Source organism: Cornus florida, unplaced genomic scaffold (genome assembly GCF_030987335.1).
Source record: "Cornus florida cultivar Cherokee Brave unplaced genomic scaffold, ASM3098733v1 CherokeeBrave_3.0.0_Hap2_Chr01, whole genome shotgun sequence".
Classification (NCBI taxonomy): Eukaryota; Viridiplantae; Streptophyta; class Magnoliopsida; order Cornales; family Cornaceae; genus Cornus; species Cornus florida.
This window is the reverse complement of record NW_026775571.1, coordinates 118,475,019-118,498,562: the sequence shown is the minus strand read 5'-3', so window position 1 is coordinate 118,498,562 and position 23,544 is coordinate 118,475,019. Positions and strand designations below refer to the sequence as shown.

Genomic DNA, 23,544 nt, shown 5'->3' with positions numbered 1-23,544 from the left:
ACTATTTGCCTAAAACTAACAATCCTAACATGTAGCATATATCATCATCCACCTGTCTTGTCAGATTCCTGTAAATATCCCGCATTAACAATGAGAGGAGAGTATGAGATTTTTTTTTTTTTTTAAGTCTCCATCAAATGGTGTTTACTAGAGTACTATTTTCTTTAATTACAGATGAAGCCAACATCACCACTCTCAAGAGATGTACCAGACCAGCAAGAAGTACTCCTCTTATCAGATGAGGATTCACATTTTTACATGGGTAATTCTCCCCATTACCATCTTAAGAACAACTTTGAACCATTGTCATGCAAAACAAGTACTACATCCCATCACATCACAGAAGTTCTCAAAATTGATCAATTTTATAACACTAGTCATCAAGGTGGACTGAGCAGACAAAGTCACAAGAAACCCAACTGAAATCAACTGTCCCTTTTGTGTTAGCAGGAATTTGTGCTTCATAGCTGCCTCTATATCTAGTGCAGGTGGGATTGGGGATAGAGGGTTGCTCATACCCATACTAACTATCGTGGCTGGTCACAGGAGGATCAACTGCAAATGTTGTGTGCAACGAATTCATGATCACAAGCAAAATAATTGTTGGCAAGACACTCATTGATTATGATATACAGTAGCACTTTTATCCCAACCATGCATTTTACTGGGAGTGAGTATTGGTGTGATCTGCAACCTTATTTTCCCCCGGTGGCTGATCACAATACAAAATTCGCTTATAAGACCTTACAATCCTTCAATGCCGCCGATGTGGTTCAAAGTGCTATTCAGTTAAGCCAGGATGGTATTTTGGGAGGTGAGTAAAATTGGTGGATGTCATCAAAATAAGTATCAGACCGAGTCTAGGTAATATATCATTCACTGGTAAAGGTAAGAATACAAATGTTGTTACTCTGAAACTACACAACTCTATGGTCAGTTGTACAAACCAAATGCATTGATAATACAAGTAAGCATGTGAGACATCCAATTATCCCTCCATCATAAATAATGGTTACTTCCAATACAACAATTACAATTGTGACAAGACAAACAGTAGAAAATCAATTTCACTGCTTTAGCCATAACTCAGACGAGAATCTACAATTCGCGTGCTTGTTTGGCGTCGAGGAATACCAATCTCGCAAGAATTAACTCTTGCAGCAAATCGGAGCGAGCAGAGTGACTCACCAACAGAAGAAGGATCAGGAGAAAGATTGACAAACATTAACGTTTTTGAGTCTCCACCTAAGCAAGGCTGAATATACATTGAATTAGATAAAGTTCACGAATTTCCATGTACTGAAAAGAACCAGCAAAATTTACTGGGAAAGAAAAAATCTATTATGTGGCTTCCGCCCCACTCACTAGTTTATGAAAACAATTGACAACTTACATACAAGCCTAATGCAGCAACTAATGCATCAGAAAAGAGTACATGAAAAAAACAAGTTTTCATCAAGTCACCAGAAAGTAAGTGATCATTCTTTTAGAGCATGAAATGAAGAGAAAAACCATCCCAACTAAGCTACACAATTGTCAAGACGCTCATTATTATTTATGCCTGAGTCAGTTACAACACTACCTTGTGTGAGACATGCCTTTTTCACATTAAAACATACAATGGAACCCATACAAAATATGGTCAGTCCACAGTAGAACATATTATTAATAACGTATCAGCATGCCATTTTTTGTGGGGAAAAAATATATATAGAAGTGTTGGCTTCAGTTAGCTAATGATGCTACTCATTCAATAAAGCAGCACTTAAGTTTGTGGCATCATTTAAGACCAACTTGTGACCAACCCGGCAACCTAACATTTTGAAAAATATGATATGTATATAATAATATAAATATTAAAGTTATAAAAGGACGACCACACAATTGAATCAAATCAAGGTGGCCAATTACGAAAAATGGCCAACAAGTATTATTTACTCCAGCAAGTGAGCACACAAATTTTCACAGCCCCATAATCACTCTTAAACATACTTACAGGATAAGACGAAGGAAAAGTATTATTCACCGTCCAAAGTGAAGTTCAAGAGTGAATACATCAAGGTATTTTTAATTTTTCTTCAGCAAACATATTGAGAGACCTATAATCTCAAAACATATTTACCTGGAGAAGATATGTCAGCTTTGAATTCCTGAACGGAACATGGTCCTCCTTCTTTGCCAAGGCAAAAATAACATCACTCAAGCAAGATAAACTTTTATTGATTGCCTGATCATCACAGTAAATAAATCAGAATTATAATTTTTAACAATACATAATAAGATCCACAAAACTTGGGATGGGGAGGAATGAGGATGAAAATCATTTCTAAACAAGATACCTGAGTTTCTTTCAGTCGGTCCCCTGTTGCCCCACTCCTCGAGAGTCGTTCACTACCAGCAAGATCAATGAGATTTAGCACGCCCTGTACTTGTTGTTCAGTGCTCTAGCAAATCAAGAAAATTTATCAGCTGTGTCACCCTCCGTAAAAGGAAGTTGCGCCACCCAGGCGACACGCGAGCTCTGAGGAGCACTCAGCATATCGTCTGCTTGGCATGTGCAGAGTATATAGTTCTAGAGTGTCACAGGTATTGAAGGATACCTCATTTACTCCAGATATCCGAAGGGTGAAAACCAAATGACTTCTAGAGGATTGATCATTCATCTGTGTCTTGCCAACCGACCTAAAAAAACAAAATAGCAATAACTCATTTTTTAAAAACTACCCAATCAATCCTCTACACTAATCACATCCAATGAGATCTTCAACAAAACTCTATTCCAACATCCAGAAACACAAAATCAATTAAATTTTCAACAAAACTCTATTCATAACATTCAAAAAAAAACAAATTATTTGCAATATTCTCTAGGGAAAAAAAAAACATATACCATCCTTTTCCTAAAATTCATCACATATACTACACCTCCAACCTAATTTCAGTACCAATAACATTTCAGTCATAAGATCCAGAAACATGATCCATAGTATCTCATAGACATAAAAACTTGCTATCCAATTCCAATAATTCATCACATAAATAACTTGCAATTCATTTCCTATAATTCATCTCATGTGACACACTACAACATATTTTTAGCACCAATAACATTTTCTGAAAAAAAAAGGCTTTAATTTACCAAGAAATAACCAATTGATTGATATATGATATATTTACCTGCTTTGTGCAGCTTGATGTAAAAGAGAGGAAACCTCTCTTATACTGCATACATCAACAATGGTGAGATCAGATACATTTGTGTTTCCATTCGAGTCATGCTTGATGGTATACTGCTTTCCGACACCACCATTTTCTGCACGAATCATGTCTAAGCCACTTGATCGATTTACTAGTAAGTCACGTATGGCTTCATTATAAATTTCCAACATTGAAGCCTACATGTTTTGACAAAATATTAGAATACACACAATTGTAGCCAGAAATGAACTATATCATTCTAGAGAACATATAGAAATTAAGAAAGGGGCGGAAATGGAAAAGAAGTAATCTACCTGCATTTTATACTTCCAGCCTTGAGCTGAAAGAGATTGACTAGTTTGGAAAATCTGTTCTAGTGAACGAGGTATCAGCCCTTTCTGCTCAGGAGATTCTGGCGCACCCATCATTGTATAGGTTTTACCTGACCCCGTCTGACCATAAGCAAAAATACAGACCTGCCGAAAAGAGTGAAAAAGGCAAATCAAATCCAGTCCTTTTGATTTCCATTATAATTGCTCTATATGTCTTCCAAATTTTTTAAAAAAGAATCTTGTTTGGACCCAGTAAATATGCTAAAACTATCGAAATATTTTTTTTCCTAAATAAATTATCAAAATATTACATAATTCTGTTTCAATGAATCAACACAAAGGCGCAATATATCATTTGCTTTTATTTCTGTGTCAACTAAAAAAAATATTCATGATAACACAATAATTAGTAATTACATGAATTCCATCACTACAAAAGATAAATCAAAAAACCAAGTCAAAAATGCAACTTAGGCACCAACGGATCGATAGCCTAGCGGGATCAGGCCCTTACTTCCCAAAGGGAGGTCAAGGGTTCAAGCCTCAGTGGAGGCATGTGTGTGAGTACCAACTATGGGAAGAAAAAAAAAATGCAACTTAGGCTAGGCAGGACCCAAGTGGAACAAACCTTATTGGCCTTTTAAACTTTGCTTAAATTGGAAAACATCAAGTACGACTTAAGCTGACCATTACCCAAGGACAACTTACCTAATTCAAAGTTAAGGTTTAATACAAGTTTACCTTTCGAACTCCGGATTGAGCATGGAACAGGGAATCAGAATCGGTTCAAAAGAGAGTTTGCTAGATTTAAGTTCAATTGCCAATTCTATGATTTACGCTACAACACTCCTAGTTTCATTAACATGTGAAGAACAAGAGAGACAAAATAAAATCACCTTATAGCCATCAAGAGCACTCTGTACAAGCTGAGATATCTCTACGAAAACATCCTGCTGAGAGGCTTCATGGCTGAACACTTTGTCAAATGTAAAAGGATACTTTTGCCCTGCTAACACATAAAAATCGAATGAGATTTTCCTTTCAGTTTCAAATATACCATTATGATCCAAAATTAGTATATCTTGCACATGCTTTTGGCTAATGATCAAGACAAAAAAAAAAACAAACAAACAGACATAAAAAATTTATAAATAAATAAAAAATGCATAACATTGTTATGCTCTACTTCAACATGCCAGGCAAACATAGACTAACCCAGAAAACAATTGGAATGTGGCAACAATGTTAATTAGCAAAATTTCATACCAGTTTGTATCAAATCAATGCCTCGGCCAAGAGATTCTGCTGAAGTAGGATAAGAAACCACGCTTCCTTCAATTCCAACACCATCATCAGGTAACAACGGTCTCACCCTGCAGAATACACGGATGTTGCCTTTTAGTTCCTGCAACAAAATACTAGTTAGTACCATTGAATCTCGTTACGAAGTAATAGAAAGTGAGCCCACAAAAATTTACCAATATAGTGTTGTGGAGCTTTTTGCGATACTTTTCTCCGTCAAGAATTTTATGTTCTGCATCTGCAAGGCGATCCTGTAACTCAAGTATAACTCGTTTTTGCTCTTCAAATCCTACCCTTGTTTCCAGAGCCGATAAATCAGACATCTAAAAATACACATAACCATAAACAAGTCTCATGATATGACAAATGCAAAGTACAAAATACATAAAGAATGGCATCATCTACACATAAATAACACACGAATAATCCGGCAAACCTTTAACTTCTCATTTGCAGAGGTTAACTGGCTTTGCAATAGAAGTATTTGTTTTGTCTGAGATGAGCATGTCTCCTGTATAAGAGGCCAAAATACTATGAATCCCCATATTGCAAAAATTATAAGAAATGGGAGAAAAATGAAAAAATAAAAATAAAGACCAACCTCCAGGGCATTTGATTTAATGGTTAAACTATCCAATTCTGCAACTGACTTTCCCGTGCTCTCTTTGTACTTTAGTATTTCAGCACTCAAGGTCTGAACATGTGTTAATTGCCTATCACGGTCTTCTCTTACCTGTTGTAGTTCCCCTCTAAGGCATCCAACTTCTTTTACTAATGCTTCTTTCTGCTTCACAGCTTCTTCTTGAGAAGCCTGGAAAACACACCTTCCCATTTGAATATATATATGCACCTCTTCCTCTCATCATTTTCAGCACTTCAATTTGTACTTCATCAAATTTATTACGAGTAACATTACTTGGACAAAAGTGTTATTTGGCCAGAGGTCTACTTTTACTTGTAAAATAATGCATACGCTAGTGGATGATGAAATATGCACTGGGCTGCAGGCAGTTAATCAATTTTTTTTGTTTGCTCTTTTGTAGCACTATCACTTTTTTCTTTATTGATTTGATATTGCTTCAAATAGATTAGAATCATAACATTCTGAAAACGTTATATTAATGGGTTAGAACTTAGAATCCTAACCTTCTGAAAGTGTTATTTGGTTTTCTCTCACATTTAGGTAAAATAGTGGTCCAACAATGTTAGTACAGGAAATGATAGTTATACATTCTTGATGTGACTTGCACGATTCACCCAAATTCAACTAGTGTTCATAATAAGCAGCCAGCCAACCAACCTCAAATTTCAATTTTTGTCACCTCAAGAAGTCTATCATATTGTTTGACGCAACAGCAAGAAAAAGATATGGCTTGATTTTAACAGTAGAGCACACCACGAATTTTTGACTTAAGACCTCATTCACATAATAACCCGTACTTCAAAGACATGATAGGGAAAAAAGGAAAAATGAACAAATGGGGGCAAGAAAAGGACGTACTCGACAAGAAGCTAATTGCTCCTGCAATGAATTATAATGACCCCTTAAAGTGGTAAGATTCGTCAATATAGCCGTTTTCTCCGTTTCTACTCGTTTAAGTGACTCATTGGCCGATGCAACGTCCTCTTGAAGTTTGCTATTGTACTGTTGCAAGCCTATGTTGTACTCTTGTGATCGCTTGTACATGTCATCAAGTGATGTCACCTGTAGAATTCACAAAATCCGAAAGAGTACACCTATTGAATGAGCATCTGATATTGGAAAGCGGAATTTATAAGTCTCTTTTGAATTGATAATTTTACATTACCCTCTGATTAGCACTTAATTTCTCCTGCTCAGCCTTTTCAAGTTCTTCACTTAGACGACATTGCAACTTCTCAGCAGCATCTCTGGCTTCTTTTTCTCTTCTATGACACTCAATTGCATCCTACTTGTTGAATCAACAAAAATATTACATGAAGCAAAGTGAAAAAGAAAAAGAAAACACTTATTACACAGCAAGCAATGGTATGCTTCACAATCTCACCAGCTTCTCGGATTCTTGCTTTGCCAAATTCTCTTGTAAAGAGGCATTACTCATCCTCAACTCAGAAATAATTGCATTTAATTCCTCCTCCTTGTTTTTCATTGCCACCTCTTATAGAATACAGAACAAATTAAACAAGATATTGTCTTTTATTCAAAATCTAAGGAACTTAAGGTGCAAAAATTACCAGTTTCAGTGCATTTTTTCTCCAAAGATTCCAAACTATTCTTTAGCTTTTCCTGTTCCTCGATGTGGCCTTTTTCAAGTTCTTGAAACCACTTTATACAAAGCCTAAGTTTTTTAATGAGATCAGTCATTTGGTCCACTTTCCCCTATATATCCAAAATACATATTAGCCAAATAAAAAATAAACAACAAGCAGCACCAAAAAGAAAAAAAAGTAACTTACTACTCTCTTTGGTCAGTGAGAAAGTGTAAGAAACTAGAAGAAATTAGCAATCATATTCATATTTATCAAAATTAGGAATCGATGAAACAGAACCACTCCTCCAGTCCATTCCCCCATCCACAAACAATGGTTCAACAAGCCTATTATAACTTCTTAATTTAGTTAACACAAATGTTTCATTTAATTGAGAAAGTGAAGTGCTTTAAAATATCACATAAATACTGTATTATTCATGACATTTAACCAAATAACTTATGCAAACAAACGAACCTTGTGGTCGAATTTCTTCCCTTTAATCTTCTCATTTAGCAAGGCCTCAACCACCTCCTTATTAAATTCAACAGTACCACAATCAGATCCACCCAAGTCACCACCATTCGCTGTGGGATCCTGCCTATTGTTCACCGCTGCAAAGGCCTGTCGTCCCCTGCCACTACTCACTGTTCCCACCATCCTCCCCGTTCCAATCTTTCTCCTCTTGTCTAGAGGTATATCATCAACCGCATTATTTCTCTACAAATCAGAAATGGATAAATTAGTACATAAGATAAAAAATTGCTAGAAAGGCAAATATAATTACATCCGTGCGTGTGTGCGTGTATAACAAAATTAGTAACAGAAAGCCCTAGAAAACACAAACACGCCCATAGATATAGAGAGAGAAAGGGATTACATTTAAGGGGCTGCGAGGAGGGGGCTTATTTTGGTTTCTGGAGGTCATTTTTGACAAGGAGAGGAAGGAAATGAGTCAGTAGTCGGAGATGGAAAATCGTGTTGGGTTATTGAGGTGCTCTTGTGGGGCCGTGAATTGCATCTGAAGGAAACACTGCTGATTTCGATCGTTGGTGGTGATTGTTGCGAAGAAGAGAGTCTGGGCAACGAGATGTGGTGTTTGTTTCCCGAGAAAAATGTTCGGATTGGAACGCTAATCAGAAGTTAGGGTTAGAGAGAGAGAGAAGGGGAACGGGGCAGAAAGTGAAATTTGAATTCTTTTGAATTGAGATCTGGCGGTACTTGATAGGCCTTTTTTGGAAAATGGATCGGGTCGGTTTATTATATAAAGATGAAATTATATACATCATACTATACAATTACACAAAAGCTTGAGCATATACTATAAACTAAAGAGTAAATGTTTATTTTTACTAATTTTCTTTGTCAAGAGTTATACGTTTTGGCATCTTAAAAAATCAGGATAAAGCATTTATATATTATATTATGATGATTACTATTTTGTCTCTCAACATTTAACCGAATTAAAAGATTAATAACATACCATAAAAAGTTATTCGAGTAACATATTAATTTTTTAATATATCCTATTTTTTACTAACAAAAAAACCAATTTTTTTCTACATACCTCAAATATTTCTAAAAGGTTTAAGGTATAATTAATAAAATATAGAAACTTAAAGGAAAAAATCATAGGTATATACAGTGTGTTATAAATATACTAATTTTGGCTTATGAAGTATGTAGTATAAATTGTTGACTTTCCTGTTAAGTGGGATATTGAAATAGTTTGGAAAGTTATATATATATATATATATATATATATATAATATCAAATATTTTTAAGGCAAGAAACACATTCACACACTTTTTTCTCCTATAAAGACTTAAAATTTCAACCTCTTGATATGTAAGTTATTGATTACAATATACGCGATTACAGTATACTCCGTATTTCAAACATTTTAAGATTCATTATTTGTTATAACAAAATGAGTAACAGCAAGCAAAATCTTTTAAAATTGTTTATAAAAAAATAATAATAAATTTTTTTAAAAATAAGCCCTTAGTGTATATTATATTTTTTCAAATCCGAATTCACGTAAACAATATACAGAAATCCCGTAAATGTACAAACCAATCGACTTCCCAACTATTTCATCATTTACCCATTCAACACAAGAGTAACAGCATAGCCAATACAGGTTGTTCAATTTAACATCAAAATTTGCTGTCACAGGCTCATGGTTACCACACAAGGCCATACTTTACAAAATGAATACATTTACAAAAATGGTATTTTACAAAGGAACAGAATCATATACAAAAGACAACAAAAATAGATAACTGCTAATCCCTTCAAGCTTGTGGTGGATTCTCATCCGTCACTTCTTTTTCATGTCCCGAAAATGTTAAGGAAAATGGGTGAGCATAAAGCTTAATAGAAGTCGTCTAAGGCGTCAGCATTGGACTCCCTTGAGCCGCATAATACATAATGGGATACGAGATGACGGGATCAGGCATTGGGGGTCTATGTAACATTTACAATAGAGCAAGCAATAATCTCAGTCAATAACACAATTCTACAGAATGTCGTGCATGATATGAAATGTAATGCACCCCGTCCCAACTCGGTCTGTACCGACCCAATCTACAACTTTCGAAACCCACTAACTGACTTTATCGAGGCAAGATTGATAGCTATCCCCGGTTCCAAATCCGGCAACCGTTAAAGGACTTAGTATCAACTTTTTTACGCCCTATACCGGGTCGCCCTCCCTCTAAGTCAAGCTAGCCCGAACTTACGAAATCCGGTTCATTTTAAAAAAATAAAACTTTCCCCTTTTTGAAGTGAAACTTAAATCACCTTTTTAAAATAAAACCTTCCTTCCAAACCATACCTAAATCCCCATTTTATGCCATGATATGCAATGTAATGATTCTCAACCTTAAATCATAAGTTCATCGTATAATCAATTCATCTTATAAGAGTCAATTAAAACCCAAAGCATACTAAAAAGATCAGCACAATAAAGACATCATTTTTCCAACTAAGGCATGTTCAAGAATTCTCATATAACAAGATTAAACAGGCCATTAACTCAAGATTAAAACAACTCGTGATTTACACATATAGACATTCACAACTCAACAATTTTTATTTCAAATTTCATGATTCACAACATATAACAAAAGTAATAGAAATTTGCTCAATTATAAGGCAAAACTCAATGCATTAAGAAGACCCCTAACTTAATTGGAGAGCAAACACATAAGAAGTCCCAATTTTAGCCCAAGAACCCTAGAATTCGAAATCCCCAATGGTGGCAAAATTGAGCTTTGCTCCAATCAAAATATCGGCCTAGACGCGCTTATCAACTTTGCCTAAAGTGGCAAAGCCAAAATCTAAATGTATTGAGAGGGATCTAGCCTTGAAGAGCTTGATTGTAGGGAGAGAATGGTATGGTGTAATGAGAGATACAGAGGCCACAAAATGGCCTTAAGGCCATTATAATGGCTAAGGCAATATTGGCGAGTTCCATATGAATAAAATTCCACTTTTACTAATAATATATATATATATATATATATATATATATATATGTATATATACACACCCAAATTAAATCACAACCGCATATAAGCATTGTAAACAATTTCTTTATGCAAAAAAATAACAATGCATAACATGCAATGGACCCGTGACACAACTCCCATGCACAACAACTCCTGTAGCGGGTCCCACCTGCAATCCCCCGATCCAAAAAATAGAAAACTATCGAAATGACAACCAAGTACTTCCAAGAGTTCTGAACTCAATGAAATATCCCAATCAACTCTCTGACGCACCCGGCACACTCTACAGTGTCCGGCACGCGAAACGAGAAAAGACCAAAATACTCTCAAAAAATTAAAAAATTTCAGAAAATGAAAAATGACGAAAATCGAAAACATTATACTCACCTTAGTTAGTAAAATACGGTACGGAAAAAATACGGGTACGGAAACGTACGAGTATAATTCGATTTTTTTTTTAAAATACGTTTAAAAAATTCGGCAAAAAAATACGGAGACGTAAAAATACGAATACGGATACGTACGCATATAATACGTTATATACTCTAAAAATTCGGGATTAAAAATTCGGCTATACACATATTATTATTTTCTTATATATAGATATTTGTAAGGACAATAAAGAATAGGTAACAAATAATAAAATAAATATATTACAATTGACAGTATCACAATAATCATAAAAAAAAAAAATTCATAAGTATATACTGTGATATTTTACTAAAACATCTAGGGAGTGTGGTGATCTACAAACTTCTAAAATAATAATAATGATAAAGATATTAACAAAATTTAAAAGATCTCACAGCAAAATAAAAAATCTATAAATATCTACAACCATCAATAAAAACTTATGATTCTTGAAGATTATAGTATTCCACACACACACATATATATATATATATATATATATATTTCGGTTGCTTTGATTAAAGATCATAATTGGGGTGACAACAATAAGAGATTGCATAACAAATAACATTATTTTGATAGCTTGAAAGATAATGACTATACCAAGCAAAAGAGAGTAGAAAAGACAATAGTTTACACAATAAATAACATTATTTTGATGGTTTCAATAAAAATGGCTATACTAAGCAAAAGAGGGTAAAAAAAATAATAGTTTGTATTTCAGAAAAATACGCTATTAGAAACGTAAACGTGAAATTCGTAAACGAAAAATAATAATAATTAGGTTACGAATTAAATGGAGCAACCAAAACGAATAAACGCGTTAGATACGGGGTGATTTTTCCACAATTCCTACGTACGCGTTTAATTCGCGTATCATACGCAAATTAACTAACTAAGATACTCACCACTAATGTGGGCCAGTAATAAATTGACATGTGATTTTTAATTATTAAATTAAAGATGGTGGGTAAATATTTACTTACCATACTAGAGATAGTGATTTAATTACTATTTATAATTTGGTAATTAAAATTAGACGTGTTAATTTATTATTGGTCCACATCAATGGTGAGTATGTTTTTGATCCTCACCAACGAAGATCTAAGTATTATCCTTATAAATAATATATTACAAGATAATTTTGAAATGACCGTCGTTGAGCATGCACACCAAATCAAAGAAAAAGCCAAAGTAATAAACGTTGATATAATTTGTCCAAAAATTAATGTAATTTATCATAATAAAATAAATAATTTCGTCTACATGAGGTAATCATAAGAAATCGCTTTGATAGAGAGCCCTTGAAGAACACACAGCTACACCTTGTCAAAATAATTATAAATCCAATTTCAACGCATTACAAAAGCATTTGATTTGGGTGTTTGAGGCTCCATTGATTCTTTGGTAACCAAGTTATCAATAAAAATAAATAAATTTATCAACTGTTGGATTTTTTTGGAACGACCTCTCTCCATCTCTCCCTCTCTTTTTCTTTTTTGTTTTAAAAAAGTCTCCTTTTACACACCTTATTTTTGTCCTTAATGAGAGAGTTTGAAGATCCAAATTTTCACTTCCCAAACCCTTGCTGTTTCCCTCTGCTTGCCTGAAAGATTTTGGATGATCACATGAAAACCTATGCAAGATGGCTCAAGCCAAGGTTTCAATGGTTGTCTTATGCGGCTCCACCCAGGCTTTCTTTGAAGGCAGCCTCCAACTCAGTGGCTGAACCCGCTTGAGAGCAGCCACATTGCTATGCCTCGAGCAGGGTTCCACCGTTAGAGCCCAGCAGGATTCACCGAGACAAACGATTATAGGACTCAGTGGTTCAAGCATACCTATCAAGGTTGGACCACCTCCTCCCCTCCCACAGGAATATGTCTGATTTGAAAGTGTTGTTGAAGCTGAAGAAGTTTAAACAATAATAGACTAGCCGGATTCATCACTTTTAACTTAGGACTTGGTCGATGAAAATCAGCAAGTACATATTGCTTATAATTAGTATGTCACAGTGAAATGTATTACACTGACAAAATTTGGCTTTTGTTGTAGGGAGCATCTTTAAAAGAAAGAGTATGCATCTGCACCTCATTATTATTTCAGCAACAAAACATAACAACCTCGCTGACAGACCTCCCATTTCTCAGGATTTCATTTTCTGCTGGAGTAAATAGAATACCTATGCAGATAACCTTCAAAAGGAAAATAAAAAATAAGTTTTAAGAGGCTCCAAAGATATCCATCCAAGCATATATATTTAATCTGCTAATTGTCCATAAGGGAACTTCATGAAATTCACAGACCTTCCTTTGTTTGCACGTTTGACATTATGCAAGGGAGAAAGATTCAACAGAAAAGACCAATTAAAATAAACGTTGATGTTCATCCTATAGTTTAATATTCACAACCATTCCAGTATGGCGCGCACATGAAAAAATTTGTTTATATCTAGTACTAAAATAATAAGGAAATATGATATTCGTGAATCGTGAGTACTGAAACTACTGATATGTTAAAACACTAAGACCAAAAACTGTAGTATATTAACCGTAAAATTCTTCTTTAGCAAAGAAAAAGAACACAGAATGTAGCACAAATGAAGGTTCCATCAAACCTGCACCTAACTTTGCTGCTTCTTTTGTGGTGGTGCCTTTTCTGATCGCATTCCTTTCAAAGTTACCAGGCTGGGTGGACAGTGATAGTATTTCTTTGCAATTCTATGTCCTGCAGGAGCAAGTACTGTGTGGCCGATTGCCCCACTGTCAATGTTATAAGCAAAAAAAATTTTCCTCTTTCCACCTAAACCACAAATCACCATTATGAGCAAACAGAGGAACAAGATCAACCATCATTTCTTGGTTTCCTGTTAGGAATGCCAAGGAGATAATAAACTTTGCGCCCCATCTATGCCTTTTGTGATCTTCCAAGACCAAGACATGCAGAACCTCTTGCACTCTATCAACAAATGATAATTTTCCATTCCAACTTAAAGCCTGAACATTTTTCCAGTCTGGGAGCAAATCACGTGAAAAAGCAGTAACTGTAAAGCACTCGGTCTCTACATCTAGAGATACCACTTCTTGATATATATTTGATCCATCACTAGTTAACCGAATGTAGTGAACAGTGGAGCCAGCTGATAGTATTACTGAAGCTCTATCACTTTTTCTGTTAAGATCATGTAGGTTAGGGAATTTGAGGGGTCTCCAAGAGTCATCAGTTCCAACCGTAAGAACTTCGCAGCCTTCGATGCCAGTTTTTTTCCCATCAATATTATAGATAGAGACCAATTTATAATCACCAGTAGATGAAATGGAAGACAAGGAGATGTCAAAGCTACCCTTATGAGGATCAGGCAATTCAAGTATTTGGCGGGTGGTTGGATTCTTAATAAAATACTTACCAGAGGCATTATTCTTCCTGAGTAGCAAGCCATCACAACCACAGATAAATTTGAATGAACCAACGGCACATTTTTCAACTATCTCATTATATTGATTAGTAGCAACGATGACCCTGACCCTGCTCATATGCTTTTTGATGAAGTGGTGATCTTGAATTATAGCATACCATTGCTTGCACACACACTTGAGCCTTAATAGGCTTTTTACTGGCAACCAACCCAGAATCTCAATAACGATGTCAGGGGGGATGCTTGGTTGAGTAGAAGGAACAGGCTTCTTCTCTTTTATCTTGTTATTAGCAGTCTTGTGCTTCACTGGCAACCTTGGTGTGATGCTTGGTGGAGTAGAAGGAACAGTCTTCTTCTCATTTCGCTTCTTGTTATTAGTAATCTCATGCTTCACTAGTATCCTTGATGTTTCATCATACTGTACAAATTTCTCAGTTGAACAGCGGATACATTTTGAACATACATTTCCCATGGTGCTTACAACAATAGTACTCCTTGGAATCTGCCATGGAGCAAAAAAAGATTAATAAATGCACGATTAGATATATATATATATACATACTGAGCATCAAAAGGAAATGTTTTACTTTAAATTTTAAATTAAAGATTAGCTGTTGAAGTTGTATTTGAAAGCCTTTGGTGATGTAAGATTAGAGGTCTACTAATCTTCTTCTTTTTTTTTCGGAAAGTAGGTCTACTAATCTTTGCCTGCATGAAACATGGGGTTAGCCTTGGAACTCTCAGTTATAGAGGTTGAAGATTCAAAACAAGAGAAAACCCTAACGTATACTATTATTAAAAAATCCAGAAAATTTGAAACAGTAGCAGTATATAATATAGAAACTCAAATCCTGAATCCAAAAACAGGTCCTCAAGTATACACTCATCCAGATGCATAAAGCCAAAAGATGTGTTTAATAACAAGAGAAAATTTTAGTTATTGCCTGCTTAAATAATGTTTATATTTCTTGCACTAAATTTATATATTATACACTTTGACAAAAGTGGTCATTTAGCCATTACTCATTCTGTACATAGATTACCTGTATATACAACTTGTTAGCAAAAATTTGAGATCACATTGCAATCATACATAAACAGATCAACAAACACAAAGTTAATATATACTGTAATAATTTAGATAGAAGAAACCTAAAAGCAGAATATGGAGAAAAATAACAAAATCCAATAAATTAAAGTTCCTATTTTGAGGTAAAATAACTAATCTGAAGAAGAAAAAAAAAAAATCATAGACATAACTGTATTGGAAAAAAGTATTTTGTCTGTCACTCATTTATAGTGCAAAATCAGATTGGACTTTTCGGCCTTCTCTGTAAATATTTTCTTTTTTCATTCTTAATGACTTTAGAGTCTATGAATTTAGAGTCTAAAATATTCAAAGATCAAGTGTGTTTTGTTGGATTATAAAAACTTTAGCTGAGGTACCTTTTGTCAAGAATTTGAGGGCGGAATTCAATTCAGGTTAATAGTAGAGTTACAAATTAATTTCAAAGGAATGACATTATTTTGCAGACCTTTTTAAGGCAACCGATACCAATCATATTGCAAAAATTAACAGAATATTCCTAAAATCGTAAACGTGTTCCGCTTTCTGAGACCAGAGAAACAACACAAATTTAGAATCAGCCAATCCCAAGGAATTTAACCATCCAGGAACCATAGATTTGCATGTCATTACTCATAGTGTCACTTGCTTTTCATGATTGTAATTCTTATTAATTATTCTTCATTATTAAAAAAAAATTCTCTTTTAATCTCCACGAGTTTAATGATTAAAAGCATAAATGCTCCACATTCTAAAGAATAACATGCATGTATGATAGATCATTTTCAAAGCCCAGAACTAAAAAATAAAATAAAAAATTACACACATATAAGGGCATCTAGGCAACAAGCATAGGCAGTTTGAGACGCAAGAGCTATAGGTTATACACACATTTAGCATCATGTAACACGAAACAGTAGAGTGTTTTGATGTGTTTGTATCTATATATAATTATATATAACACCATCTCAACAAATTTGGGATTCCAAAATATTTAGCATAAAAGAGTTCAAATCAAAAGAGTTTTTTACGAAAATCTTAAAGCTGTGTTTGGAAGTACGAAATTGGTAATTTGAATTTAAAATTGTAGAAAATAAAGTTAAAAATTTAAATTTCCCAAATGATTGATTATGTATTCTCAAACATAACATAACTGAAATTATTTTACAAAGTATAAACTTCTACTTTTCATAATAAAAGGTACAACAAGTATCTATGATGCCGCAAGAACAAGAAGAAGAAGGACGAAGCTTACCTCTTGCGAAGATTAGAATTAACAACCACTCTCTTTCATTCTGAAAGAGTAAAACCCTAGTTGTAGAGTTCAATATGGACGAAAATTGTTGTGAAGATAGAATCCAAACAGTTTGAGACTGTGGAGGATCAATTGTTTCCATCAAGTGAGATTATCTCGTGTGTAGCAGCCAGTCATTATCTAGAGAAATTATTTCATGGTTATTGCCTATTGGTTCCCGCTAATTGTGTCAAAAAAATCAAATTTTTATTTAATTTTAAGTGAAATTATACTGACACCTCCGAGTAGGCCCGCCATTTATAATTTAGACACTTTTTAAATAAGGACAGTCTCAAATTTAATAATTTGAACAATGACACCCTAAAACTAAGCTAAAAGTATCTTATTACTCTTTCACTTAAGAATTTATCATTTTAACCTTCACAAAAGTATTTTAATGAACAAAATTAACCTCTTTCTTCTCCAAATCATAAAATCTGAAAACCCAAACCCCATTGATATAAAATTCAAAACATAACCACCATTGATGAGTCGAAGAAAATGAGTTGTGTCCAAAAATATAGATGTGAAACCCTTATTTATAAGATGTTTCTATGTTGATTAAAGTCTCCTCTTATAAATAGTCTCTCCATGAAAGTTTACTTGACTTAATTATTCCATATATTTTCAAAACTTTGCTTTATTCTTAATCAAGTTTGTAAACGTTAATTCTATTTAGGGAAATGATATTTCCTCCGACCTAATCCACCGAAACTTCCTCCGAAATAGATGTGGCATAGCCAAGTCATCTCACCAAGTAACCATGGTTTTCTCTCTCTAAAAATTTGTCTAACTTGGGAAGTCATTTCACTTTCTTCCTCTTTGTTTCTGGAATCCACGGCCATGATGTGCAGAAGGATAGCACGGGATGACGGTGATTGCGAGAGCGGACTGATTGAGAGGTGGGATCGAGCCGGAGATAGTTGAGCCGGTCCAGGAGGGTGAGCTCAGTCAAGATTGAACCTGTGAGGTGGTTGTGAGATAGATTGAGAGTGCAAAGGCAGTGGAGAGAGAGAACTGAGTGCGGGAAAGTGTCGGAGAAGGAGTTCTGGTCGAGGAAGTGGGTTTTGAGGTTGGCGAGTCCAGCGAGGTCAAAAATCGCTCCGGCAAGTGAGTTATTCTGCATATTCAAGACTCGAAACTGGTAAGACAAGTCAAGGTATTGGGTGCGACCTCTCCTAGGAGACCCAACCCAGAAACGACGAACCTCACTCGGCAGATGGTGGAAGTCCCTCGCGGGTTGACTGGTTGGTGTGGTTGTTCGGCGCATGACTGGCACACAGAGTAATCCGGTGAGGACTACAGAGAGATTGGAGGTAATTTGTTCAGTCCATTCCACTATGGTGGGTCTCGCTTACGGGTATGTGGTGGTGCAAGCTGATCGAGAGGATGACATTGAGGAAATTGGTGGCCCGAATCGGAACAGGAGGCCATGGTTGTGGAGGTAGACCTGGGCATGGAGAGTTTGGCCGGCATAATGAGTCTGTACTTGGTGAAAAGGATAAATTGGCTGTGGTGTCTTTCGACCAGGAAGGTGTTGTGTTGGTAATGTATTGATGGCGGCGATTGCGTGGCGGAGATGGTGACGGGAGAAACTTATGGGGATGACGTGGCATGCCATGTTTGATTCGGAGGATTTTTCGGTGGATTAAGTCGGAAGATGTATCACGGCTCTTCTATTTATTATAATTTCTTATCATATATGTTTGGCTCACAAAAAAGTTAAAGATTTCTGCCTCCCACTTAGGACGAAAAGGTAGTCGGGCGTGCCAGGAATTACTGTCATTTCAAAGTGGATATCCGAACAATTATCCAATAGGAGATTGTAGGGATCAGGCGATTATATGAAGGTCTGGAATGACCACTTTCGGAGGTTCTTTTTGCCTTTAAAAATGACTTCTGGACTACTCTATGGCTTCGATATTAAAAGTGCAGGACTTTAAAATAAAGTGCTAGAAAGTAGGAAAAATAAGTGCAGGACTTGAATTAAATATATTGAAAGTGCATTACATGAATGTAAAGAGACATGAAATGAAGTAATTGAAGTGCTGTTTAGTTGTGTGTGTTTAATAAGATTTGCAAACTAAGCCTAAGTGCTTTATTTATAAACTCTTTTCATGCAGTGGTTTGATATGTGGCAACCTTGGCAGCTTCCATTTGGCCAGATTTCGGACTGCTAAATGCCCCATGATCTCTTGGCAGTTGTAATCTCCTTTTTCTATCTTCTTCCTTCTATTTGTTTCTTCTAATCATATCTTCAACTATGTCCTCCACGATTTCAAGTTGTGTATACTTCTAAACTGAGTTTTCCACCTATCCTCTTTGTCACGACCCTAGACCGTAATCCAGGTTGTGAACATAAAACAGAACAAAGAAATACTCATATTCAGAAACGTCTGACCGAGCCCTGGAACACTGTCCAAAAATTTTAGATAAAACTTTAATACTCAAGGATGATAATAATAAAAAAATCACCTAGTTTCAAAAGTCATGTTAAATAAAGTACCTTATCCTAACACACACACACAAAATCCATTTCCCTGTCCACACATTATCTGAAAATATAAAAGTAGGTTTCATACGTAAAACTCCATAATCCTTTAATTACAATAATTAAACAAAATCTGTTTGGAAGAATATTTATAAATATACATGTTGGTCTCAAAATATACATTTCCTATTTATACAAAGATATATAACCAAATAAAACCCAACATCCATCCATGGCTATGGAGGAATATCCTCTACGACCTCTTGTCCATAACCTGAAAAAATGTATATATAATAGAAATGAGCAACCACCCTCATGAATAAAACAAATGACATCCAAGATAATTATTTTTCAATTAAGAAAATAATTCAAAATCCAAAAATTCCGGCGTGGGACCCACACGAGTCAGTCGGCCCGAAAATTCGTAAAGTGTCCAAACGGTTCAACTAGCATATCCATGCTTCCCAAACTCCATGAAACACTCCAAATCACTATAAAACCTTCGTGACGTGCAATCCCAAACATGGCACGCAACCCGAGGTAATGAAATAATCACTTATGCCAAAACAAGAAATGCCCGGGAAAAAATTGAAAAAGTGATGGACATTACAGTCTACCCTCCTTAAAAAGATTTCGTTTTCGAAATCTACCCTTCTTAAAAAGAAAAGATGATGTGCCTATCACACTCACAGAACTCACCAAGAACTCTAACCAGCATCACCACACAATCTGCAAAGCCTATGGATTCACATCATACAATAGACACAACAGTCTATAAAATCCCCTCCAATTCTCCAAATACTAATGAGGAAAAGTGGACACAAAATCTCGTGAAAAAATGCATTTACTATCAACTGACTCTAATCTGCGAATCCAAAGCCTGACAAGTCTGTGCCCTCAAGCAATAATGGATTCGAATCCCACAAAACCGAGCTAACACAAATCATAACTGTCAAGATACTCATAACATCAATCAATCTTTATTAACAACCGGTATTCAATCGAAATGCAAGTCAATTAAATGATAACCCAAAACATCACCATATTACTCTACTATCATCACCATCCTTATCCATATTCCAACTCAGGAATTCATAATCATGACATTCTACAGAATTGAGAAATCTATAACACAATCCATGTCACGAATACCAATGTGGCAATCCACCAATCCAGCATAACACCAATGAAAAACAGTCAATCCTCAACCATCATAATCATTAAAGAATACACCTTACCATGATCTGTTAGTCTAACTAGCGACTAGTGTCTGTCAACATATACTCATAAGAACGGTAGCCTCATCGGCGTCTAGAGCCCGCCCACACATACTCGTCAGCATGGTAGCATAGTCGACAACTAGCGCCCACCCACAACGTCCTTATATGTAATGTGACATCACCAGTGCCTAATACAATCCCATAACATACCATTTTCCTGAGACAACTATGACGTCTCCTGAAACCGTAAGTGTCTTCTATGACACACCAATCGTCATCCTTGTCAGTGTCTTGTGTAATACCTCGATATTTTAAAATGATTTAGTAATTAAAATTTGTATTATATTATTATTATTATTAATTTTTTTAAAAATGATTTGTTTTATTTAATTAAGTGCGTTGATAGTTGGGATTTGTTTTATTTAATTAAATGCATAGATAAATTGTATTGTTTTAATTAAATTTTATGTTGTAATTTTATTTGTTAAATTTATATGGTGTTGGATTTGTGGAATGCTAGTTAGTGAATTGTTTATTTGATTTGTGATTAATTAAATTTGTATGAATTATTTGTATTTAACAGGTTTAAATTTAGTTATTTTATTTATTTAAGTTAATTGGTTTGGACTTAAAAGGAATGGGACCAATGGATGGGGTCTTAGGCATGAATAAAGCCTTGTTGAGTTAATTAATAAAGGCTCATGATTATAAAGGTATTTAAAGGATTTATCTTTCTATAATTATATATATATAATTATATGTGGATAAATATAATTAATCAATGATTATTATGGTAGGATATATATATATATATATATATATATATATATATATAGGTATAGATGATTATTTAACTAATGATTTATGGAAGGAATGTATATATACTTTATTATATATATGTGTGTGTATATATTTAATATTTAAAATTATTATTATTATTATTTTTGGTAAGTTACAATTGGAAAGGGAAATGAATTTTTAATGTGCATAAATATACGTATAAGACTTTAGGGTTATGAGTTTTTCTACGTTAGAAAAATAAGAGAGTTAGAGAGGGAAGAAGAAGGGCTAACGAAGAGGAGGCCGGATCAAAGACGTAACAGGGGACCGGATTTGGAAAAGATAAGGCAAGTTCTTCTCTATTTCTCCTCTTGAAATTCATAAACCTATCACCTTGAATATGAATTATATTTTTTATTTGGTTGATTAAAAACAAGCTATTAATCGGATTTAATGAACATGTTTTCTTTGCAAAGCGATAGATTTAAACATGAGAATAACTATATGAATTATAAAAAAATAAGTTAGTTCAATATATAAGAGGTTATATTAATTAGGTTTTTTTTTTTTTTATTTTCTGTAATTATTAGGGTTTGTTTTTAGTTGGTTGAGCATGATTAATTAAATTTAATGAATTTTAATTTAATTATATTTGTTCATTTATGCCTAAAATAATAAATAAAGCTTTTGGAATTTTCTAAGATTTTCTGAAAATTTTCTGGAATTAATTTATATTTTTAATGTTATTTTAGAAATTATTTATATATACTGTTATATATAAAAATATGTTAAATTGTTTAACATATTACACACTGGAGACGGTAGTTGGTTGGGTGTCAATAGGATTTTGATCCAGTGTGGTCGCGTGCGTAGGAAAAGGGTGCACTCGTTGATTTAATCCAAATTAGTTGGATTGATCTGGTGTGTTGTGACATATCATAAGTTGTTACACATGCGGCATCTAATGGTTAGATTTAATTGAGAGAGGAGAGATGATTCAGTGCATCACGGTTCATGGGATTAAGATACGCATGCACATCAGGTCTGTTGACTTGGTCTGGTCAACAGAATAGCGATCCTATGCATCGCAGCACACAAGAACAGGTGGGGCAGCCAATCAGAAGCAGCCACACACGCGCCGAGAGTGTAGCAGGCGCGTGGCAGCGCGTGGACGCACCTGCCAGTGAATGATGGCGCGTGGAAGCGCGTGAAATGAGTCTGGGGGCGTGGGGCGGCGCGTGGGAGCGCGTGCGTAGGTGTTTGAGGACTAGGAAATCTTCTGTGGGGTCCAGTACTTTAACGGAATTAGTTTTTAAGTTGTTAGGGTTGAAAGCAACTGTTAAAGGAGGAGTTCGTGGTATTATGAGAGTCATAGAGTGTCACAATGGTATTTAATTTGTGTGCATCTACTTAATTTACAGTTGGGGGTAGAAGGAATTGTATATATATATTTGTTATATATGTATGTAATGTATGATTTAATTAATACATAATTATTATTGAAGGAGGTATATATATATATATATATATATTACTTGCGAGTATCTGGATTTACCAATTATTAAATTAATGTTATGCGTGTAATATGCATAAGATGTTTACGTAGGGATTAATGGATAGTTACATTTAAAGATAGTACATGATTGAATTGTAGGCATGGATGAGTTGCCAAATGTTTAAATATACTGCCTCATTAGATATGAATAAATTTCATATATGGAAAGCATGGTTGAGTTGCTAGTTAACTGTATAAGTAAACATACTTAAGGAAGCATGGTTGAATTGCTAATATATAAATAATGATATTTATAGATGGCATGGTTGATTTGCCAGTGCATAATTAAATTGCTGTGTGTTTAGATGATTAAAATTTCACCTAAGGTCACTGTATGTATAGGTTGGATTATAATTAGCATAATCTAGTACGTACAAGTTAGTGCATTATTTTATATTAATATTGGCAAAGAGATGGATGATTTGTCAAAGCTTAAATTTTGGATGTAGTTTAAACAATCAACAGTGTTATTGGGTTTTGGATTTATTGGATTGTTCTTTAATTGGTAATTTGTTACTTTCATGATTAAACTACTGTTTAGGATAGAATTAAGGTGAGTGGTGTTTATTTTGTTTTTATAAACATTATAGATGGGGAATTGTTCTAGATATGATTAATAATTAATTATTGATGAATGGTTTTGATAATTCAATGAACTTATTAACATATAGGTTTATTATACTATATATATAAGTGGTTATATTTATTTGTAGCATCGTCTATTAAAGTTAAAAGCTC

General features: G+C 34.5%; 1 protein-coding gene across 1 annotated transcript; it reads right to left on the bottom strand.

The window, feature by feature from the left end:
- Nucleotides 1-839: 839 nt before the first annotated feature.
- LOC132266833 (kinesin-like protein KIN-14C) lies at nt 840-8,232 on the bottom strand. The gene is made up of 17 exons (XM_059767827.1): nt 7,942-8,232; nt 7,539-7,781; nt 7,047-7,191; nt 6,860-6,969; nt 6,641-6,760; nt 6,334-6,537; nt 5,434-5,643; nt 5,269-5,343; nt 5,009-5,155; nt 4,797-4,935; nt 4,427-4,536; nt 3,513-3,674; nt 3,178-3,395; nt 2,601-2,682; nt 2,340-2,444; nt 2,123-2,227; nt 840-1,255 (listed from the first exon to the last, which is right to left on the bottom strand). Exons 1-17 carry the CDS (start codon nt 7,987-7,989, stop codon nt 1,076-1,078), a joined length of 2,403 nt encoding a protein of 800 aa, XP_059623810.1. The 5' UTR covers nt 7,990-8,232; the 3' UTR covers nt 840-1,075.
- Between the last annotated feature and the right edge of the window lie 15,312 nt (nt 8,233-23,544).

Bases quoted from the DNA above. Each gene is read 5' to 3' on its own strand.
- LOC132266833 (XM_059767827.1), bottom strand. From the start codon at position 7,989: ATGACCTCCAGAAACCAAAATAAGCCCCCTCCTCGCAGCCCCTTAAAT. The intron at 5,344-5,433 runs GTTGGTCTTTAT...CCTCTTATACAG, and splicing joins TTAAATCAAATGCCCTGGAG to GAGACATGCTCATCTCAGAC. The intron at 3,675-4,426 runs GTGATTTTATTT...TCTTTTCGGCAG, and splicing joins GTGCTCTTGATGGCTATAAG to GTCTGTATTTTTGCTTATGG.